This window comes from Malus sylvestris, chromosome 13, assembly GCF_916048215.2.
Source record: "Malus sylvestris chromosome 13, drMalSylv7.2, whole genome shotgun sequence".
In the NCBI taxonomy this organism is placed as follows: domain Eukaryota; kingdom Viridiplantae; phylum Streptophyta; class Magnoliopsida; order Rosales; family Rosaceae; genus Malus; species Malus sylvestris.
In genome coordinates, this window is record NC_062272.1 from 2,383,608 (window position 1) to 2,405,749 (window position 22,142).

Genomic DNA, 22,142 nt, shown 5'->3' on the forward strand with positions numbered 1-22,142 from the left:
TTAAATATTACAGAATAGTTGCGGAATTTGAGTCGTCAGTCGTTAACTTTATACAACTGTTCGACCGTCATACTAATGATTTCATAAACAGTTGGATAGATTTGAATAAGGTTTTTTTAGCCAAAATGATCTCTGAGATTTGCATAACACATTACTTTGGTCATTGAGATTAAAAATCAATAGAAATGATCCTTGAGATTGTCCACCATCCATTATTTTGGTCATTCTGTTAAAAACTCCGTTAAGTGTTCCAGAGCTCGCCGGAAGTTTGAGCAATTTTCAAAACTTCATAACTTAATCGCTTCTTAACCAAATTTGACCCATAATATATCAAAATGAAGATAGTAAAGTGTATAACAAGATTATATCTATTTGGAAGCCCAGTGGTTTCCGGAGATGGCCGAAAAATAGTCTGAAAGGTAACTGGTCCGCCGGAAAACTAGAATTGGTAAATTTAAACATTCATAACTTCTTCAATACTTAATGAAATCGAGTGATTCAAAAATTAAAATCATACCTCTCGATGAGAAGAACAGAATGGCACCTTTCTTGATGGCTAAATTTCCATGATTTGGCCGGAAAACGGCTTGAAAGTGGCTATCTTGGTCTCGAGTTAGCCACTTTCGAGCCGTTTTTCGACCAAAACACGGCTAATTAGCCATCAAGAAAGGTATCATTATCTTCGTCTCGTCGAGAAATATGATTTTTGTTTTTGAATCACTCGATTTAGTTGAGTATTGAAGAAGTTACGAACGTTTAAAGTTTGCCTAATTTCCAGCGAGTTTTCCAGTTTTCCCGCGGACCAGTCACTTTTCAGGTTATTTTTCGGACATCTCCGTCAACCATTAAGCTTCCAAATAAGTATAATCTTGTTGTACACTTTCCTATCTTCATTTATATATATATTATGGATCGAATTTGGTTAAGAAACGATTGAGTTACGAAGTTTTGAAAATTGCCCAAACTTCCGATCAAGAGCTCCGGACACTAATGGAGTTTTTAATGGAATGACCAAAATAATGGATGGTGGATAATTTTAGGGACAATTTCTATTGATTTTCAATCTCAAGGACTAAAGTGATATGTTATGCAAATCTCAATAACTATTTTGGCTAAAAAAAAACCTTTGAATAATTAGGTATAAACTAAGGAAAGAGAAGATTAGTGAGCTTCTCGATAGTGAAATGTAATAGGGTTTCTTTTCTTCAGGGGATAGCTAGCTTCGTTTCGTTTGTGTTTGTTGTCCATCTGGATTCGACCCCTTCTTATACAAGAAACGTGATTGACTGGACAAAATATATTTACGCAGATACAGAACTGCAAAAATACAAAACCAGATGTGGAAAATGGCGTCTTCTGCGTTGGGCTGCATTGAAGCGTGATTCAAAGTATTCAACTTTGTATGACATTGACAGTGTGTGTGTGTGGTTGAAATATAATGATGCCTCATCCAAGCACCAAAAAATGCGTTTGTTCTTTTGAACGTGGTACTATTTGTTTTGATAAAAAATTATCACTCGCCTAGCCAACTAATAAATGAAAATACGTGCAACCATACCTTCTAGACCACTTAATTGTAATTAGGGTATTTTTATTATACAAATATTATAAACTGAAATCACTAGCTTTCTTTCTTAGTCATCGTTTAAAGATCAACTTTGTAAAAACTCAATCAAATTAATTAGAGATTGTTAAGTCACTCATATGTATCAAACAACTCTCAATTTTGGTAACAATTAACATCCTCGTGCTAAACCAAGCATGTATTTGATACATATCATTGACAATATCATCTCCAATTTGAATGATTTTGAAAGGATGATATGTGAATGATAATTAAGAAAATGAATGTTTTCAATTATGATATTTTTACTATGAATTACGTAAACCACAATTGAGTGGACAAGCATGTGGCCCATGGTGTGAACACAAGTATTGTCCTAACAATAAAAGAATAATTCTTAGGTGCACACCATTGTACTTCTCATTATCTACTTGGTTGTGATTACACAATTTTCAGGGTGCACGTGTCACAAACAAAATTGTTCATTTTTTTAATCACAGCCTAAAGATTATCAATGCAAAAGCATCAATAAAATTGGAAGTCGTTTAATCATCGTGATAATCTTGACGAATAATCAAATTATCATTATATTTATTCCTTCTTCCAAGTGTAGAATAACCCTTTTTTTCCTACCAATTGGGACCCTCCCTTCACCAGCATATAATTCTTGCATATCCACCATTTGAGTCTCCAATAATTACATATCCAATTTGACCTATTTTCAAAAACCTCGATTTGTTTTATACATAATTTTGAAACTAGCTGGATTGTAGAAAAAGTGGTGAGAAGAAGAAAGAATTAAGTGACATGGGGGGGTTTCAAAGTGGGGGAGGTGGCCAATGGAGAGGAGAGGGGGACCATATATGGGGTGCTTAAAGTTTTGAATAGATGCAAAGGCCAGGTATATTTGATATCACACATCAGAACATGAGAGAATCGATTATTTGAGGATAATTTTTTTCCAAATTTAGTCGAATTGCTCTCTATCGTGGGAGGGAGATGCTCGTCATCATACCTATTTCTGGATCATGTAAAAAAAGCTTGGAGTAAAAAGATAACTAGCAACAACTCATCATGTGAGATAGACTTGATCTTGATATATATCGATACAAGGCACGCGTGTTTATGTGGTGACCCTTGTTGGGGTGGGGGTACCCTAGGCTGGAGCTGTGGATCTGTGGTTGAGAATATGAGAGAGTACTATGGACGTACTGTCCAAATGATCTGTAATTATTGACGTTAAATCACCTATTGTGTAGATTTTAGATAGACAAATCACTTAATTCAACGCAACTCCTTTACAATTAGACAGCCTAGCATGTCCGCATGCAATTTATAAAAAAAGCTTCGGTGTTACTAGTAGTGGAATGTACTTGGAATGTGTGGGTTGAGGGTGACAATTGACGCAGAGCATAAACATAAGTTACAGATGGAGTGGAACATATGATACATTTACGACCTATTTGTAAAGGTTAAGTTCAATGAGAGAGAAAATTGGAGAATTCAGGAATAAGGAATAAGGAAAGTAAGCAATGGGAATCGAATCAACTAGTCGTCCCACCCTCTAGCTAATCTCATTTTTTACTTATAGATTATGAATTTCAAGATTTATTTACGCTTTTTCTGCTTTATATATTTTAGTGAACCCGGAGAAAATTAAAATAATTTTTATTTTTATTCTCAGTAAGTAAATATGTTGTAAATTACAATATCTTAATCTTAAATCTTAAAAGAGAGAAGATTTTAATTAAATTTCAGATGTCGCAACCACTTATGTATTTTAGAAATATAAATAGTATATTTGTTCCAAGTCAGGGTTGAAAAATGAGGAAAGGTGTGGGTGGTATTTGCTGTGTCATTTGTATATTTTAGTTTTATGAATTTGGTCGTCGTTTGGATTCTTCAACTGCTGCGCGGTTGAGCCGGCCTGCCGTTTGGACCGAGTTAATAATATTTGGGCTTGTTGTGTGTTGTTCCGGAAAGAGTGGATTAAATTAAAAATAAAAATTAACATCATTTGGGCCTAAGAAAGTCTATCCTCAGTCCGTATTATCGAGAGATTTTTCAGTATGACTGTCACATGAAGTGATACACCACATGTCCCTATATAAATGGTGGATTATATGTGTTAAAAGGTTAATAACTTAAAAATTAAAAAATTTCACCATTTGCATAAAAATACGTGGTGTATCATCCGTATTCCCGTCACAACTAAAAATTTCTCCGTATTATCAAGGAACTAAGACACAAAATCTCGAAGGCAATAATAATGCTTGTAACTACTTGTAAGCTACCTTGCACCTATGAATTTATATTCATAATATGATCGGTGTAATGAGAACCGAACAAAGAACCTAGATGTAGTCGTAAATACTCTAAACCACTTGCAAACCTCTTAGCCACCAAGAGTTAATAACAAGGTGATATAGTTCTTGTATAATCCCATGATTATGTCATTGTTAGTGAAATAAATTTCATACAACTTTAAATTTATGGCTTGTCATTCCATAATCATATGGCATTCGCCTATCACTTTCCTCCATGAACTAAGATTTTCACGTAAATCGACCTCCATTAATTTTTACCAAAGGAGAACACCAAAAACACTGCCCGCCTACCGATTTGGGTTACTAATAATATTGAAGTACACGTTTCTTAATAGCAAAATATTTGTTTTAGTACTCGCACTGTTGTACGTAGGCATGGTATAAGAAGAAAGACTAAAAGTTTACTTATATACATAGTAACACCGAATTGGTTTATACTGTTCGACAAAAGAAAATTCTAACACACTTGAACTTAAATGCAAGAAAACGAACACATTATTCTGACATATTGACCCAAATCACATTGGCAACAATATAATACAATTAATATATGTTGGATGAAATCAAGGTCTAAACAAGTTAAGGTCAGTAACAGGCCATTTGTGATGTACCTTCAAAAGAATTTGGACGAGGATGTTGACAGTCTCATTTTCACCCTTATATGATGGCAAAGTTATCGTTCAATATCTAAACCCTAAACCCTCTTCTGCTTCCACCATTTAAGAAATAAAAGTTTGGCATAGAATGTATGGATCCTAATTCAAAGTCAAAGATTAGCTACTCTACAAAATACACATTAAGTCAAGAATCAAAGGCTTATTTGGTGAAGATTGACTTTTAAACGATACTTAGTACAACTGTAATCTAATCAGCATGCTATTCTAGCTAGGGTTGAAAATCAAAAGGCAGGAGATGCCAATTAACTTGACAAGCAAGGAATGCATATATGCATGACATATTGTTATAAGTTGGGATTTCGAGGGGGATGGGGGGTTGTCAATGAGTCGGTATGGTTTACCAATGAGAGATTTTTCAGTGTGTTTGAAAGGTAGAACACCACCTTGTTATTATACAATTAGAGGAATTTTTTTTCTTCAAAGTGTTCCTCCAATTGTATAAGACATGTGGTGTTCTACTCTGTGTTTCGGATACACTGAAAAATCGCTTGTTATCGATGTGGATTTGGAATATCGAGAGCTCTGATAAATAAATGAAGCTCTCCAAATTTAGAAAGTTTGGAGTCAACATTTGTAACGACTCTTTAGATTGTGAGCACTCCAATTAAGGTCAGTCTTTATATTTAGTTTTACAACCTTTTATTGAATGGAGTTGAAGTGGAAACCCTATATATGCCATTTGTGGTAACATCATCATTATCCATAATGGGAAGATATATGTTCCCATCAAGAACAAAAATTGAAAACAAACAAAGCTAATCACACCAAATCAAATACCAAATTTACATAATTCAAACCCAAACCGGTTATATGGTCTCACACATGCGATACCACACACACCAGGACAATGAACCTGCTTTATTTTCACTGATCAAGTTTGAATTTTCTTCTTTGTAAATTAAAGTAGGTTTAGAATTTCATCTTGCTAAAAAACACCAGTGTATGGTCCCACGTACTGGACGCGGATATATTTAAACTTTTTTTTGGGATAAAAAAAGGATATAGAAGTTGGGATACAAAGTCAACATATAACTGAAATGAAAATCTGCAGTATCGCTAATTTGCTTTTGGACTGAAGTTTCTATAAACTCGATTGGTCTGTCTCTAAAGGCATGCAAAGCCGCAAGTTTCTGTGTAGACAAACGACTCGAAGTTTGGAAGATGGAACTCATAGACAATCTCTGTGATTTGGAGACTAGTCTTGGCACCAATATTCATCATGAAATCATGGCCCTCTCGGGCAATGACACCACCCTTACTACCGATGATTATCATCAGCCACAACCTGATGATCATCAGCTCCCTATCAACTTCACTCAACACATTCAAAGCTTTTCTCAAATTTCTGATGATCCAAATCATGAAGATATCTTAGTTGCTCATTCCACAGCTCATCTCATGAATGGAGATTTTCGCCAAGAAACCGGAAAAGGAAAGGCACGTGCGTATTATTGCATACAAAATTATATAGTTGCTTGTTAGAGAGCTAGCTAGCTTATATATATGTCGTCTGGTTAATTGACCATGGGATTGATCATGCATTTATGCTTAATTTCTGGCTAGATTGATTTTCTGAGATTCGTTTTCCTTTGTTATTGAAATGCGCGATTGGTGATTCTTGACAGTCGTTAGGAGGAAGAAAGAGAAAGAATAGTGAAAAGGATGGAGAGAAACTAAAAGAAGTAATTCATGTGAGAGCTAAGAGAGGCCAAGCTACTGATAGCCACAGTTTGGCAGAAAGGGTATAAATATATCACTTCTTTTTAAATTGCATTATGTTACCAGTATGTGGTTTAGAACTAATAATTATCTTGTTAGTTTTCAAGGCCAGATTTTGAAGCACATTTAGCTTAATTATCTTGCCTTAATTAAATAGCTAAAACCCATAATATTCTGATAACTATACTATTTATAAGTACGTGAAATTATATATTGACGGGATGTTGGTCTCACGCATTTGCTTAACATGCATGGTATTATTAGCTAAGAAGAGAGAAAATAAACGAGAGGCTGAGATGCCTGCAAAATCTGGTTCCAGGCTGCTACAAGGTATGCATAATTTGATTAACTTCTTGTCGCTTAATTTGAATAATCTACGAAAGAAATGAATGATTATTTTCTTTCTAAAATTTAACTGATATCGTTGCTCTTTTTTTTTACGGTTGAATTAATTTGCAGACAATGGGAATGGCAGTAATGCTGGATGTGGTTTGCAGTTACGTTCAGTCACTGCAGAACCAAATTGAGGTGAGTCATATCTTAAATAATTAATCATATCATATCATGGAGATTTCTTACATAATCATCGATCAGTGATCATATATGTCCAATAGAATATTAACAAAGTGCTTTGTATTGGTGGTTTCCAAGTTTCTGTCAATGAAACTTTCTGCAGCAAGTGCGTATTATGATTTCAATACACCAGGTGTGGATGCTGTGGACGCAATGCAACAGCAGCAGGTATGCATATACACGCTTACGCAAATATATATGTGTGTGTGTGTGTATCCACATTAAAATATGAATTTGTATAGACTATAATCAATATACGGAAATGTTTTTGAGATTCATTCTTTCTTCTCATGCTCTATTTACTTTTTATTTTCTAATCGAAAAAAAAAAAACAAAGGAGAATTCATGAAATTAAATAAATAGGAGTGTGCGTTGTTAATGAGCTTTTAAAAGATGAAGGTGATAAAAGCGAGCAATGTGGAATGTTGCAGGGGACAAGTACTGCATATCCGGAGGTACAAGAGATGGTAGTAAGATCAGAAGGGTATGGAGGACTTCCTCACTACAACAACGCAACATGGCCTATTTGAGAAGTGAGAGTACGCTCAATCTTCTTCAGATCCCATGCTCCTAAACCCTACATGTACACGTGGAGACAATGAAGCACAAGACGACGACCAATACCATCTTCTCTAGCTTCCATGGATCCCATAATATATACAATAAAATATTCTTTTTTCATGCTTATATATTTTTGTAGGGTGCAAATGAATCTTGTACTATATAAATGAACCAAAAATAATAAGATGGGAAAGGCTGAGACGGATCAAAGTGGTAGTTATATAGATCATGCATGATTTGAAGACAGCTTCACAGATAATAACTTGATTTGAAAGAGTCATCTTTCATGTGGATACATATGTGGGTTTCTAAGCTTACCCTTAAGATTAAGGGCACTGATGTCCCAACGCGGTTTTGAGTGCTGAAAGAGAGGCAACCTGAGACTGGCGTATAGTATAGTAGAGTACACCATTGTCTATGAATCCCCTAATTGGCCACTGAAGTAAACAAGGCGACATTACCTAAACTTAGATCGTTGGGATCATGCATGATTCACATGGAATGAGTTCACAATTATGTGGCGTTCCTTGTCCAATAATAAATTACTTTGTGTTAATTTTTCTCCACGTAGAAATGTATTATTGAATCAAGACGTTACGTGACAGTGAACCCGTTCCATGTAAGTTGCTCTCCCGAAAAGGGCAGGTTTAAGAGACTCTAAACTCTAGTTATAGTTGAGGTGGGTGGAAAAAACTTGTATGAGTGTCCCGATTATATCATTCGTGGAGCACTTCTACAAATAACGAATTAAACTTACTACTCACACACAAAATAAATTTAATAATTATTATTCATTCTTTTCTTGTTCCATATATTTGGATCCAATCTCAACTATGGCCCAAATTCACTTCAAGAAGTATAGACCAATGGGCCGCAAAACTTTTTTCATGCCAGACTAAACCTCCCAAGGCAACCCCCGGGACCTCAAAGTCAGGACCTAATTTGTAGGGGTTTCTTAATATGCAAAGACTTGGCCTTGTTGGACTTGGCAGAGTGAGTGAGTTCCTTGATGTGGAGCTCAGAGCCAGGGATTAAGAACTTGATCAATACGGTGTCGTTAATAACTTCTTTTTTCAATCTTTAGAATTTTTTTAAACTAACTGAGTTGTTGTGCTTCAATATTTGATCAGGTTGTCATGAACTTGTGGAAAGGTTTGGCATTAGCGCTGATGCAGTTGCCCGCATTGGGGAGGCATTAGCATTGTCCGATTTGTGGCTCAAATTCCTCGCACCTCTCAGAGTATGCTTCTGTAATTACGTCTGGATATCTTTAAGATTTTATTTTTCTACCACGATATGGATATGCGTGTTTGTATCTGCTAACATGGTACGTGCAACTAGAGTGGAGATAAGGTCATCTTCAACCGATCCGGTCAAAAAGTCATAGGGTTAAAAATAGTTTTGAACGACACGAAAACTATCTCCGACCGAGGGCTAGGCCAAAGGGCTTATGGGCTATACTGGGCCCAAACCCTCAAATCAAGCCAATGGGTTGGCCATTTCTAGCCGCCAGCCCTCCAGCTCAACCCATTTGAATGTCAACAGCTAGCTAACATCATGCTGCCGTCAGGCTACCGTTGAAATTTGAATTTTTTTTGGACGAATTAAAAAAAAAACTTCTAATTTTTTTTCCTATAAATACCTACACCATTCCTACAACATTGAAAGCTGAAAATAAGAAGTGACACGTAGATAAGAATCCTATCTAAAATTCGCACAACCAATTACATCTCAACATGTGACACTTGAAATCATATCCGAAAAAATTATTAAGATTACATAAAGATAAGAAATCTGGAGAGTTACTCATGTTAGCAACACGTGTCACTCGAAATCCTATAAAAAAATTGAGATTACATAATGATAAGAAATCCAGAGGCTTATTCATTTGGTGACGAGTGACACTCAAAATATGTCTGAAAATCTTATTTTAATATGGTGGTTTAATTTAATTAACCATATTAATTTAATTAAAATAATAAATTATGTTTGGCCTATAGCCCAAACATTCTCGGTTGGAGATGGTTTTTTGTTAAATGGCTATGTTTAGCCTATGATCCTTTGACCTGTTCGGTTGGAGATGGTATAAAATATGTCTAGCACGATTTATTAAATATAATTTCTTGCAAGACTACAGGGTTAAAGGGAGTCTTTCAGCCCTCATTCAATTGGAGATGACCTTTATCATACACGTCAGGTTCCCTGGCTCCTCAGCTGCTCGCATCTTGGCATGGGCCATTGTGTGTCTTGAAGCATCTTGACGGGCTCCACATAAATCGTAACAAACACGTTACAGGCATTGGGTCACTGTGACTCTGAACTGCAAGTATGGGATTTGAGCCCATTCGGTGACTAGGACTGGGCAAGATTGGAATTGTGACCCACTAGGTCGAGCCTCCGAAGAAGGTAGTTGGATTACTAGGACACCACGTGTGTGCTTCTAGTTTTGACTCTTGGTTAGGACTTGCTAGGAGTAGGCACGCAGGAATGACTAGTCATCTTATTACCGCTCTGTCTTGACTTTAAATGAACACCAAGGCAGGCACAGACGAATGTGATTTGCCTTGCCTGCAAAGAAAGAGAGTGAAAGACAGAGAGAGAGAGAGAGAGAGAGAGAGATGGAGGAGCAGGGAAAGAATGAGGAGAGGAAGAAGGTGATGGTGGCGATCGACGAGAGCGAGTTTAGCCTATATGCCTTCAATTGGGCGCTCGAAAATCTGCGCGAGACCATCCAGAGTTCGCAGCTAGTCGTCTTCACTGCACAGCCCATTGACTTCGCTTCCACTTATGCTGCCAGTTACGGAGCTGCCCGTAGGGTCTCTAAATCTTAATCTCACTACCTCTTTTGTTGAAGTTACCGGTTTGTAATTGTATGCTTGATCAAGCTGTTGTTTTCTGATTTTTCTCTATACATTGTGCAGCTGCTCAGTTGGTAACATCTTTGCTTGAAAACCACAAGAAGGTGGCGCTGGCTTTGTTGGAGAGAGCTAAAGAAATTTGTGCCAAACATGGGGTACAAATACAATCAAAGTTCCTTTCTTTTCCTTCCTAAAACTACATCTGATTTTGCGAAAAATTCCTCGTTTTCGACTGTGCAGATTGTTCCAGAGACAGTGACAGAGGTAGGCGATCCGAAGGTGGTGATATGTGAAGCAGTCGAGAAACACAACATCCAGTTGCTTGTGTTAGGCAGCCACGGTCGCGGAGGTATCCAAAGGTATGTGCGTTCTTATTCAGTTTGGAGTGTAGATGGCTTAAAACCTAGTGCGAAAATCGCTTTCTGATTGATATGTTCTGTTGGGACAGGGCTTTTTTGGGAAGCGTAAGCAATTACTGCGTACATAACGCTAAGTGTCCTGTTCTTGTTGTGAGGAAACAGAACTGAACGCTTATATGTTCTCTTGTTCTTCAAGTTAATATCCAAAACCCAAACTTGCATCTTCCGCAAGAAAATGTTGCGTGCTGCTTGATAATTTTTTAAATTAGAGTCATGTAATAACTGGAAACTTCATGATTGAATAAAGCATGCATTTTATGGTTTGATTAAGTGACACGTGTTGGCCCATATCAATAATTCATATCTCGATTGTAGACTGTACATAGATTGAAAGCATCATTCTGGAACTTTTCATTATGCGTAACGCTAGTGATACAAGTAATATTGTCCAACAGTTAACTGGTATTGCCCCACGTCTTCCATCAAATCCATCCAATTTTCAAATTCAGATTCTTGAAATTTGATCTAACGATTAAAATTATTATAATTTTTAAAGAGATTTCCTGTTTGTAGTCGTTTGATCAAATTTTAAAAGCTTAAATTTACGAATTAGGTTGATTTAGTGCAAGGGATCCGAAAAAAATATCTTTCCGAAAATGATAGTGGCCCATTCAATAAAATAATGCATTGATAATACCCCCAAGAAGATAAACATAGCACGTCAGAAACTTGTTTCATAATTCCGGAAATGTGACACGTAGAGATCGGACTTTGTGGGGCGGCTCACTAGAAAGTTTTCACGTTGTCACGATTAAGGCCAATTTAGTCAAGGAGAAATTCAAATTAAGCGACTTATTTTAGAACTTTTGAGACTAAATATTTATGCCTTTTTTTTAATTTTTAATTAAGCTTTTCAAGCTTTTAATTAAGGTGCTTTGACTTGAGTTCACGTGAGCATTAATTTATTTATTTACATATCAGCATTTAATATATATTAAATATTTTTTTTATTAATGTGCTTTCACCTGTATTTTATTTTCATTTTTTTATAAACGAACAATATTATTTACATTAAAGAGTTGAAGGAGTAGATCAAGCTTTACAATGAGTTTTGTAATAATATGGTTCAAATTCGTCCTCGATGAGAATCGAACTTTAAGACATTTTACTTATAAGTGAAGAAAAATACTAGTAGACCATAGTATTAAGTGACTATTCTTCTTGTTTTTAAATCTCATCGCTTGCTTAATTTAAGGAACTCCTATTATCTTAAGGAATAATACTTGGCTACTAAAAAATGAGTAGGAATTCCTACTCAAAATTCTTAATGTTTTAATCACTGAGTTTTGTACTTATGATCAGAACCGTTCATACTATGAATCACACTATAAAGATCATCTCTGGAAAAAATAAATTAAAAACAAGGTCGTTTAGTTAATCTATGTAGCAAATACATAGACGGTTCGTAATGCTTTTATCAATGTCATTCATTTGTTTTAAACAATTTGGTGATTAAACGACCTTAATTTTAATTGATTTTTTGTAGATGTGATCTTTATATGATGATTTATAATATGAACAGCTCTGATTATAAACACGAAATTCTATAAATTGTCAACAAATAATTTTGAGAAATTTTGAGTATGAGTTCCTACTCATCTTTGAGTAGCCAAATATTATTCTATCGTAACTATTAGAAAGTTTTTTTTAAAAATCAAAATTAATTGGTTAATTTAATACAGCTCTACAATCATTTTCAGAACCTAATTTCCAGGTCATCAATTTTTTCTGTTTTTTTTTCACTCTCCAACGTACCCAGTAAAATCTGTGTTTCAACTTTAAATTGTATGCACGCTACATGGAAATGTACCAATATGGAAAACGAATTAGAATTACATAATGTATCTAACGATTTGGTACATAACTACGTATTAGTAGTTTAGTATGTATCCGAATTACACAACGTACCAATGATTTGCATGTACCAAAATGAGCATTTCAAATATAGATTCTAGTAAACTCGGGCACTTACAAGGGCGAAGCCGGAGATTTGTATGAATTGAGGCATCTTCAAACAATAAAGTTACAATTAAAAAGCTAAAAAATTTACTAAACAAACACTTATATATTAGTCTATAAAGTTTTTCATACAAAACACTTAGAATCATTGTTGGTGAAGTCAGTCATGTTGATACTAAGAGAAATGCTAAGGAGACTCTTTCAAAGTGAGATTATTTATGGACTTTCCCCCACTTAATGTTTTTGGCGCAATGTTTAATAATGTTGGTACGAGGATTATGCTAAAAACATGAGATGACGGAAAATCCATAGAGAAGTCCAATTTTGGAAAAGTCTCCTTAGCATTTCCCTTGATACCAATTAGCATATAGGGTTTAATTTTTATTTTAATTAGGGTTGGTCATTGAGATGCAAAATTGTACAATTTTTCTGCACCCAACAAAAAATTTGAGTGGAGGCACCCACCCCCTCTAGGCCTATAGTGGCTCCGTCTTTGCGCACCTATATCAAAATGTTTTATTATTTAGCAAGTTGCTTGTAATTTCGTTAGTTAAGAACATTTATTTTTACATTTGGAAGTTTGTGTTGTTTCTCCTTTTCATAATTAGATAAATTTAGTGTTGTTTCTGTTGATTTTTTTAATATCATTCAAATAAAAAATAAATAAATGGAATTAGAAGCACTGGCAAAACGTAAACTTGACGAATTTATGAATGAGAATCCTCTCCGAATCCTCTCGAGAATTCTTTAATCAAGTTCGTTCATCGTACATCGTGCGATCAGAAATTATTGTAAATTTTTTATGTAAAATTAAATAGAAAAATTACCTGATAAAAACTAATCGTACGATACGATGAACGACATAATCGGAGAAGATTTTCATTCGATGAAAAAAGAGCAAAGTTATCTAAATCCTCTTATATGTGGGGTCGGACTAGGTGTTTGACTGGCGGTTGTGACCTGAGAAAACCCATCCTCTGTTTCTTCAACTACCATTTTGACAAAATCCATCCCAAAAACCCGATAAATAGAGATACAACTGCCCCTGGTTTTGGCAACAAAAAAGTGAAGGAAAAAAATGGGAGAGGCGATTCCGAGAGGAGAAGAAAGAATGGGAGAAGTGGTTGCAAAGGGAGCCGAGAAGAAGGTGATGGTGGCCATTGACGAGAGCGAGTGCAGTCATTACGCTCTCATGTGGGTTCTCGACAACCTCAAAGACTCCATAACCAACTCGCCCTTGATCATCTTCATGGCTCAGACTCCCTCCAACGGCAACATCACCTTCTCGGCGTCGCTCGGCGCTGCTCGCATGTACTGTCCTATGTCTTCCAGTTAAGTTGTTCAGAATTTCTTCATGAGGTTTTTCTTTTGTTCTTTTTAAGGTTGATACCGTACACATAAGTGGAGATGTGAAATCTTCTGACAAGTTGTTTGTTATTCGTGTTACGGAATTCAGGTCAGGAGTTTGTTAACTCTTCCCAAGAAAATCAAAGGAAGTTTGCGTTGGCACTGTTGGAGAAAGCTAAACAGATCTGTGCTAGTCGTGGGGTAAGGCCACCGTTCTTCATCTTCAGTCACAAAACATTATGTTTGTGTGTGTGTGTGTGTGTATATATGCTTGTATGTGTGTATATACTTTTCGTACAAGCGCTTCTTTTGAGACTGCTTTTGTTGGATTCCCAGCTGCTTGTTTTTGCTATAACTGATTTTTGCAAAAGCAGTTGGGATTTTTACTAAAAATCTTACTTCTTAGAGAATTACTTAGAAGTTCTTATTGATGAAGCACCTAATATGTGCTTTTTCAAAAAACGCTTGTGACCCGATCACTTTTATGTTTACCAAACTTTGTCAAAATCACTTTTGGTTATTAGTAATCGGTTTTAGCTCTTCCAGAAACTCTTAAACATGCACTAGGTAGTAGGTACAATGTATTATTCAACTGTGAATTTTCATAAAATCCATATTTTTATATGGCAATTAAGCCCATCAAGGTGCTCTGATGTGGTCCATGCAGATGCATGGCATCTTTGGGATATTCCACCCGTGTGAAACATAAGTTTACCATTTTGTTTTCCATAGGTAAATGCTGAGACAGTCACAGAAGTTGGAGATCCGAAAGAAGCCATACGTGATGCTGTCAAAAAACACGGCATCAAGCTGCTAGTTGTAGGCGAGCGTGGGCTCGGAAAAATCAAAAGGTTAGTATCATTTCATCCAATTTTCTACTTTTGTGTGTGTTTTCCTGCATTTCATTTAGGGGTCTGACTATTTTATGTGCCGAGCCAGGGCAATTCTTGGTAGTGTCAGCGACTACTGTGTTCAGCACGCCAATTGCCCTGTCCTCGTCGTGAAGAAATCACAAGCTGATGCTCTTGCTTGACATATGATTCGTGTTCAGTATGTAAATATTTCTACATCAAAAGAGTGTGGTGAGACATATTGTGTTTAGATTTGGATGACTCTGGTATCGATCCACATATTTTATATAGATTTGGATGATACTGGTATCTATTGAACGATGACGATGTAAGAAAACTTATGACAGTTAATATGAACCTTGTGCTGTAAAAGAACAGTATTGTTGAAATTAATTAAGTGGTGAGATATATTATACAGGGTTTATAATTGTTCAAGTGCTTGAAACAAGAGATTTCTAGAACAATACATAACAGCATGACTAAAGTACAATATCTTTAAATTTAGAGGCATATAAGCTTCTGGAAATCTTATTGACTTCAAGCAGAACAAGTGTTCTGTCACCCGAAGATGCGGTTGAGGGTGGCTGCTAGACGGACGCCACCTTGAGCTAACCGCCTATGGACTATTGGTAGCCGGGAGAGGAAGTATTCATCTGCAAATTAACAATGTTTAATGTATTCTCTTCATTTTTTTGTTCTCCTCAATTTAACGAACAAACAAGCATACACTACCATAGAATTCAACCCATTCATGCTTACCTTCTAGCACTGAACCTTCATTTGCACCCTTGTATGCCCAATCACAAGCTGCTTTGATGCCTTCAGATGCGTATCTGTAAATAAGTACCCGGTAATTAAACTTGGTTAGCGAATCATGTAGGCCGAGCCTTGCTGATCTTATCATCAAGCAGAAACTTAACACAACCAGAAGGCTCGAAAACATAAAGTTTGGTCAAATTTGTAACATAAGCGAATGATACATACACGTCGGGGCACGCTGTCTTGTTTAGGCTGCAGGTCTCCCAACCCTTAACTTGATCTGACCATTCAGTCTGTTTTCAAAGAAATATTAAGCATCAAGGGACAAACTTTAGGATTCAGACATTCCAGAAAATATTCTACTGCAGTTGATGTTGCAAGGTACCGTAATGTTCTGTTTAATCGCGTCAATCAGTTCTTCGACGTTGGAATTGTAGAATCTCTCTTCTGCTGTCTCAATTATGTTGGAATCCCATATCTATATGCATCGTACATTTTGAAAATTTAATTACATTTAGTAGTAGTTTGTGGAAATTTTGAACTGGCAAATGAGACTTACATGATGAAGATTTTGCGTCGTTGTGTACCAGTGAACATCAATTGTGTTGCCTCCCTTGTCCGAACCAAAACCTACATGCAGAGGCTGCGTAACACGCGTAAGGTCACGATCATTGGTAACATTACATCATGTGTGTTTTGGTTATACAGATTGTGCCATACCTGGTGGATGTCTCCTATAAAATGGGAAAGAAATAGAAGCGCCTGCGTGAGGTTATCTGATATCACAATAAAAACAAAGTTAAATAACAAAACATGGTCATGTAATCGTATGGTCCAACTATGGAACGGAATCTAATATATCATCGATAATGTATTGATATGATCGTCTCTATCTAGAAAAACAAAAGGATTTACATTTAGGTTGAGAAGAATGGCTACTGTAGGTGAGAAGCTGCGTGGTATAGTTGTTAATTGCCCCCGCAACACAACGCCCCTTCTCTCCAGTCTCATCTTTGCAGTCCCCTGGAGATTAATCATTAGTAATTACATTATTAATTAGAATTAATATTTATACGTGCATACTAATCACATGTTTAAAGGAACATACTATTGTACTGGTAATTGCAAACTTCAGGAGTGTTAATATAGTGAAGGGCAGATGACCAGTGGTAAATAAACTTGACATGATCTGGCCATATGCACAGGCTGCCCAAGTCATTCTGTGCGTAGTCAGGAAGCAGTTGCTTTACCGCATCCGCCGCCGTCGTGCTCAGCCTAGACTGTCATCACATCACCCAAAAGAAAAAACACACCCGAACCGTTACTAAACATTTAACCCAGAGGGAAAATATGGTACATCTTTTTTACTCTAGCCAACTTGGTTAAGTCGAGATCAGAGAAAAATAAGACGTTGGATAAGAACCTGAGCAATTCTGCAAATTGTGAGATGCCCATCAGTTCCCCAGCCATGAATCACAGGAAAAAGAAGGAGCAGCGAGCACAAGGTAACAACAATCTGGATCCTGCCAAACTCCATTGGTTCCCCTTCCTCCCAAGAAACAAGAATACTGAAAAATGCAGCTAATAAATGGCGGATTTTCTCTGTTTTTATAGTTAGTAATAAGAAAACAAATTGGAAAGGAATTTAAATTGAATTATGTGGATGTCATTTTACATATAAATTAACTTTTGTTTTTGGCAGGGATGGAGATAGGCTTTCACCTGATTGAATCATGTGGATGACATTTTACAAGCACGACAATTGTGGCTCTCTGCGTTCACACACCAACCGGCTACGTGCTTGAAAAGGAAGGCAACTTTTAAAAAGGAAGAGATTATATGAAACGGGAAATGGTGATGGAGGTGGGAATGCAACGGTTACGGTACGTGCCCTAGAAAGCCAAGCAAACAGAATGTACCAAAGTATCCCACAGTTCCTGTGCTTTCCCTCACTCTTTACATTAAGTCTTGGATTGAAGCTTCTCTCAGTTTGACTTGGCATCAACGTTGATGCAGTTGCTTGCACGGGTGATGCATGCGTTAGTATCTTTAGATTTTTCCCTCAAAGTCCTTGGAACTCTCGAAATACATTTCAATATTTACGTTTGGATCTTCTAAGTTTTTCTTCTACATACGTACGTTCTGTATGCATTCTTGGATCTGTGATTAATTGGGAGAATTCATTAATCTTGTTTTCTGTAAAATTGTTAATTACATGACCCTTCATATGCAATTAGGGTGGAGACAAGTTTTTCATAGAGGCTAGGGTCAATGGCTCCTCATGCACTCAAGCTGCCAAATCGAGAGGTTTGTCATTCGATGGCAACTGATTTGTAGCTCAAATAATTAAGAATATTTATCTCTGCATAACTGTACCAAAGTTCATCTTGTACTATAATAATTTTTAAAGATATGACCGTGGAAGATCATGCATGTTAAGTAATAAGTCTTAAGGCAAACATAAGGCTAGAGAAAGGCTACAATGAAAACCAAAGATTGCCTATTACTATTAACCTAACATTTTCCTGCCTCCACCCATAATATTCATTATTTTCTTATTAAGCTATTTTTTTATAAAAATATTTTTACGTCATTTTCTTGTAAATAATGCTGTAGGCCCAGAAATTAAGATGGGCCATCTCAACTTCGGTAGAAATTTGAATAAACTGTGGGTCTTGAGCACACGCCATCCATCTCAACATGAAGACGAAATCGCCTTCGGCCCAGCTCCAAATTTTCATATCTCAAATTTCATCCCCTTTTCTTCCGGGACCAACTTCATAGATTGAATTGAACATGTGCTGAAATTGAATTCAAATAAATAGTTTGAAAAGCAAATATTAGCTATGTTTCCCACTCCTTAGCTAGAAAGATATGTGGCCATGAAACAGAGATTAAGTGGAACAAAATTGACTGGACGGTAAAGTCGTGGAAACATTTTTTTTTCTTCCATATTTTGGATGTTGGCTCCATGGAACAATATACTAACTATTGCTTGAACATGGAAGAATTGAAATCGTAGATCAAAACATTATGATTCGATGGAGAGATAAATTGGTGGCTCTTTCCATTGTGCAAGCAAGATTGGTTGGATTAGCCCACTTTTATGTTGGGTATATATTTACTTATACGGCTTTCTTTAAACTTCAATTACTATGTTTGATCTCGAAGAGAATGTACAAAAATTCTTTTAACATTCAAAGTTTGTAGAAGTGAAGATTTGTTTCTAATTAATCAATGACCACCTTGTATTTGAGAAAAAATTAGTGGCAATATAAGTAGAACTTTCATATGTAACACTTTTTTTTTTTTTGTAACTCTTTCTTCAATCATGTGATGAAAGAAATAAAGAAAAAACAAGTTGGAACATAAAATATGTGAGATTTTCGATGCATATCTTGTATGCATCTCCAAATACATATAGCGTGTTGAGTTTGAGATTTGATTTGATTTTGTTTTTTGGTCGTTGGGTTGTTAATAATAGAAAATAATGGGATCAAACTTAGACATTAATTATAATCAAATGATTGATAATTCCAACTAGAAGGGAGAAGAAATGACCAGAATATGATCATAATCTTTGTATAATCTAATCTCAAAGTCAATATTTTTGTGGGGATGGGATGGTCATTAACTACTCTCTTCCCGTACGCGTGAAGTTTGGCACAAAATATTTATTAAGACCAATGCATTTCACGTTACATATTTTATATGCCTTTCAATTTCATCAGCTGCAATCTCCTAATTATTTCTACGTACCAGGGATTGGTTTTCGACTTTTTATACGTTTTGAAAATAAAATTAGAAACTTCACCGAGCAATTTCATTTCATTTATCAGTATTATCCACTCACTCATTTTTATTTTTTACGCACTTCATGTTAATTTATGCCTTTTGATCATTTTTAATTTATTTGATATGACAAACGAAATTTAAAAGATATATAAAAAGATATAAAGGGGTCCCAAAAAATATTGCTTGCATACCCCGTAAATTAGTTTTAACTTTTTGGATGTTGGGTCTTTGGACTTGTTCCGCTTGGTTTAGCTTGACTTGACTTTTAGTTCGTCTCTTTTTATTTTTATATTTTCGTTGTTGTTACTAGTCGAGTTCCCATTAGTGGTCTTTGAGATTTGGTTCCCATTTACACACAAACTAGAGAATTTTCCATATTCGGAATGGTAAACTACTTTTTTTTTTTTTTTTTTTAATAAAAGCAACGATGTGATATTGTATTGATAGCGATTCAAAAGCAACAGAAGATTACATAGACAAAGAAAACTCTCATAGAACTAAATGCTACTGTTAGTCAACAAAACATCAAGAGGTTGTTCGAACCAAGCACACTCGCACGGGAAGGATAGGGCATAACGAGCAAGACGGTGATCATATGATGTGTGAGCTGCAATAATAAAGCTTAATTAATATCATTATAGTATCATATTGACCGTGACCATAATGATGTGTGTATTTGGAGCATATACCTTGTACCTGCTTTTTGCTTGGTAAACCATTGAAATTGAAGAAGAAACCAGACTCAACCACCTCGTTTTGCACTGATTAATTAATTGGACCTCAAATCAAAGCCCTTAATCTCGATAAATTTTTAGTTGTGATGAGAATACGTATGATACACCACATGTTTTTATGCAAGTAATGGAAAATTTTAATTTTTAAGTTATTAAGCTTTCAACACATATAACCCACTATTTATATAAAGACACGTGATGTATCACTTCGTGTGACTGTCATACTGAAAAATCTCTCCTTAATCTCTACATTAAGTAATAATTGTTTTGAATTTGACAGTGTAGCTGTCGCTGTGTATTAGCAGAGAAGTGCGCACCATGCGAAACACACTTGGGATTGAAATTGTACCAAAACCAGAAAGGAGGTGCGTCTGATTAATTTCTTATAAAAGTGGACAAATGGCATCGACATTTCTCCATCATGGTCGGTGAGTCACTAAATCGTGCAACAGAGGGCACGCACCGGCACACCTCTAAAATAAGAAAACCCAATGCTAATAGTAATCACGCTAATTATTAGTGTTCAAGTGATAATGAGTGAATATCTAATCGTGAAAAAGAACAGTAAGACACTTAAAATGTTACTGGAAGTATAATGAATTCTTCACGATAATGATTAAATAGCTAAATGATATATGATTTGGACGAATTTTGTAAAAATAATATTTGAATGAATTATTGAAAAACTAAGTGTCTGCCAATATCGAATTGCCCGGATCTTCCATTTCAATTTACTGTGACCCAAAATCAAATTTTATTTAGTATAAATTAAAATAGTTATATCACTTGCTATTAAAATAAATAAAGTGTTTAAACCTTAAAAAAAATATTTGTAAAGTGACCTGAAATATTACGGGTTAATAAAGTATTAAATGACTAATTTAATTAGCACTTGAACGCTCATTTCACAGTAATAATCATTGACAAATATATGCTAAGAAGACTCTTTATAGACTCTATGCTACCTCATTTTTTTACACAATTAATATATAATATTTTTATCTAAATTGAAGTTGTCTGTGAATTGACAGAAAATTTATTAAAAAAAAAATCATACTTTTAAGAGCGAAGTTGGCATTTTTCTAACTAAGAGCATATAACAATAAAAAAAGATAGCTACTAATTGTTTCCAACCAAAATGTCAAATTATGTGTGGCATGACATGAAATGGCAGCAAAGGAGTTTGGTGTCAAATTTGACAGCAACTACAAATTTTTTTTCACTAATTATTAAATGTCTTTTATTAAGATTTTAATATAATTTATTATTTGATATTTCAATTTCAATTTGTATATTATAGCCGTTAGTACATATTACCAATGCAATGTTTAATTTCTTTATTGTTAGTTGATTGAATTTAAAGTATAAGACATAAATACAGAAAAAAATAATAATGTGATAAAATAATAATTTAATTTGACATATCAAATGAAGAGAAAAACATAAAAATATGTCTAAATACTATATAAATTATCAAATTTAAATTTTATATTTAAAATTTGATATCTTCTTTAAAGATGGTTTAATGCAGCCAAAAATACATAGATACCAACAAAAAAATAAGGTTAGAATTGCAGGAACAAGCAATGAGATTTGACTACGTGTCAATATTCGAGTGTGGAACCGTCTAGGACCTGACCACCAAAGGTTTTTGGACCGGCCCTGCAAGTAAAAGTTGAGTATCACATCCTCCTGGCTGGCTGCCAATGAGTCAGCCACACCGAATTCCATGTTTTTGACACGACAAGTCTTTATTTATTAGTGTGACTATTTGTCTTTTTTAATATGGCTTCACTTTTTATCATATTTTTAATTCATACACAAGTGATATATATTAAATTAATTCAAACTATAGAGACGAAGATTCAATAAATATTTCTTGATATCTGATCCTACATAATATACTTTCTGACTGTAATTGGTGGATTTATTTGTATTATATAAATTTTTTTATACAATTAGATTTATTTTAAATTTGTCTAAACTCGACCGAAAATTG

The 22,142-nt window shown here is 35.2% G+C and overlaps 3 protein-coding genes and 1 pseudogene across 4 annotated transcripts; 3 read left to right on the top strand and 1 right to left on the bottom strand.

Moving 5' to 3' along the window:
- The first annotated feature begins 5,572 nt into the window (after nt 1-5,572).
- Nucleotides 5,573-7,631, top strand: LOC126596421 (transcription factor bHLH75-like; annotated as a pseudogene).
- A 2,327-nt stretch (nt 7,632-9,958) lies between these two features.
- Nucleotides 9,959-10,968, top strand: LOC126596423 (universal stress protein A-like protein). Its single transcript, XM_050263008.1, has 4 exons — nt 9,959-10,232; nt 10,343-10,434; nt 10,520-10,638; nt 10,728-10,968. The coding sequence occupies exons 1-4, from the start codon at nt 10,040-10,042 to the stop codon at nt 10,804-10,806; spliced, it is 483 nt and encodes a 160-aa protein (XP_050118965.1). The 5' UTR covers nt 9,959-10,039; the 3' UTR covers nt 10,807-10,968.
- Nucleotides 10,969-13,690: 2,722 nt separating this feature from the next.
- On the top strand, nt 13,691-15,282 carry LOC126596422 (uncharacterized). The gene is made up of 4 exons (XM_050263007.1): nt 13,691-13,988; nt 14,114-14,205; nt 14,737-14,855; nt 14,944-15,282. The coding sequence occupies exons 1-4, from the start codon at nt 13,736-13,738 to the stop codon at nt 15,035-15,037; spliced, it is 558 nt and encodes a 185-aa protein (XP_050118964.1). The 5' UTR covers nt 13,691-13,735; the 3' UTR covers nt 15,038-15,282.
- LOC126596420 (endonuclease 2-like) lies at nt 15,221-17,566 on the bottom strand. Of its 2 annotated transcripts, XM_050263006.1 has the most exons (10): nt 17,337-17,566; nt 17,038-17,182; nt 16,723-16,894; nt 16,530-16,637; nt 16,335-16,390; nt 16,174-16,257; nt 16,000-16,092; nt 15,840-15,907; nt 15,615-15,688; nt 15,221-15,508 (listed from the first exon to the last, which is right to left on the bottom strand). In XM_050263006.1, exons 2-10 carry the CDS (start codon nt 17,149-17,151, stop codon nt 15,414-15,416), a joined length of 864 nt encoding a protein of 287 aa, XP_050118963.1. In that variant the 5' UTR covers nt 17,152-17,182; nt 17,337-17,566; the 3' UTR covers nt 15,221-15,413. The 2 variants fall into 2 exon arrangements, with proteins under 2 accessions (XP_050118963.1, XP_050118962.1); XM_050263005.1 differs by lacking the exon at nt 17,337-17,566 and having other exon boundaries at nt 17,038-17,252.
- Nucleotides 17,567-22,142: the final 4,576 nt, after the last annotated feature.

Excerpts from the sequence above, each read along its gene's own strand:
- LOC126596420 (XM_050263006.1), bottom strand. The coding sequence starts at position 17,151 with ATGGAGTTTGGCAGGATCCAGATTGTTGTTACCTTGTGCTCGCTGCTC. Across the intron at positions 16,638-16,722 it reads TTGCAATTACCAGTACAATA|GGGACTGCAAAGATGAGACT; the intron begins GTATGTTCCTTT and ends ATTAATCTCCAG. Across the intron at positions 16,258-16,334 it reads TTATAGGAGACATCCACCAG|CCTCTGCATGTAGGTTTTGG; the intron begins GTATGGCACAAT and ends CGTGTTACGCAG.
- LOC126596422 (XM_050263007.1), top strand. The coding sequence starts at position 13,736 with ATGGGAGAGGCGATTCCGAGAGGAGAAGAAAGAATGGGAGAAGTGGTT. Across the intron at positions 13,989-14,113 it reads GTACTGTCCTATGTCTTCCA|GTCAGGAGTTTGTTAACTCT; the intron begins GTTAAGTTGTTC and ends TACGGAATTCAG. Across the intron at positions 14,856-14,943 it reads GGGCTCGGAAAAATCAAAAG|GGCAATTCTTGGTAGTGTCA; the intron begins GTTAGTATCATT and ends GTGCCGAGCCAG.
- LOC126596423 (XM_050263008.1), top strand. The coding sequence starts at position 10,040 with ATGGAGGAGCAGGGAAAGAATGAGGAGAGGAAGAAGGTGATGGTGGCG. Across the intron at positions 10,233-10,342 it reads TGCCAGTTACGGAGCTGCCC|CTGCTCAGTTGGTAACATCT; the intron begins GTAGGGTCTCTA and ends TACATTGTGCAG. Across the intron at positions 10,639-10,727 it reads GGTCGCGGAGGTATCCAAAG|GGCTTTTTTGGGAAGCGTAA; the intron begins GTATGTGCGTTC and ends CTGTTGGGACAG.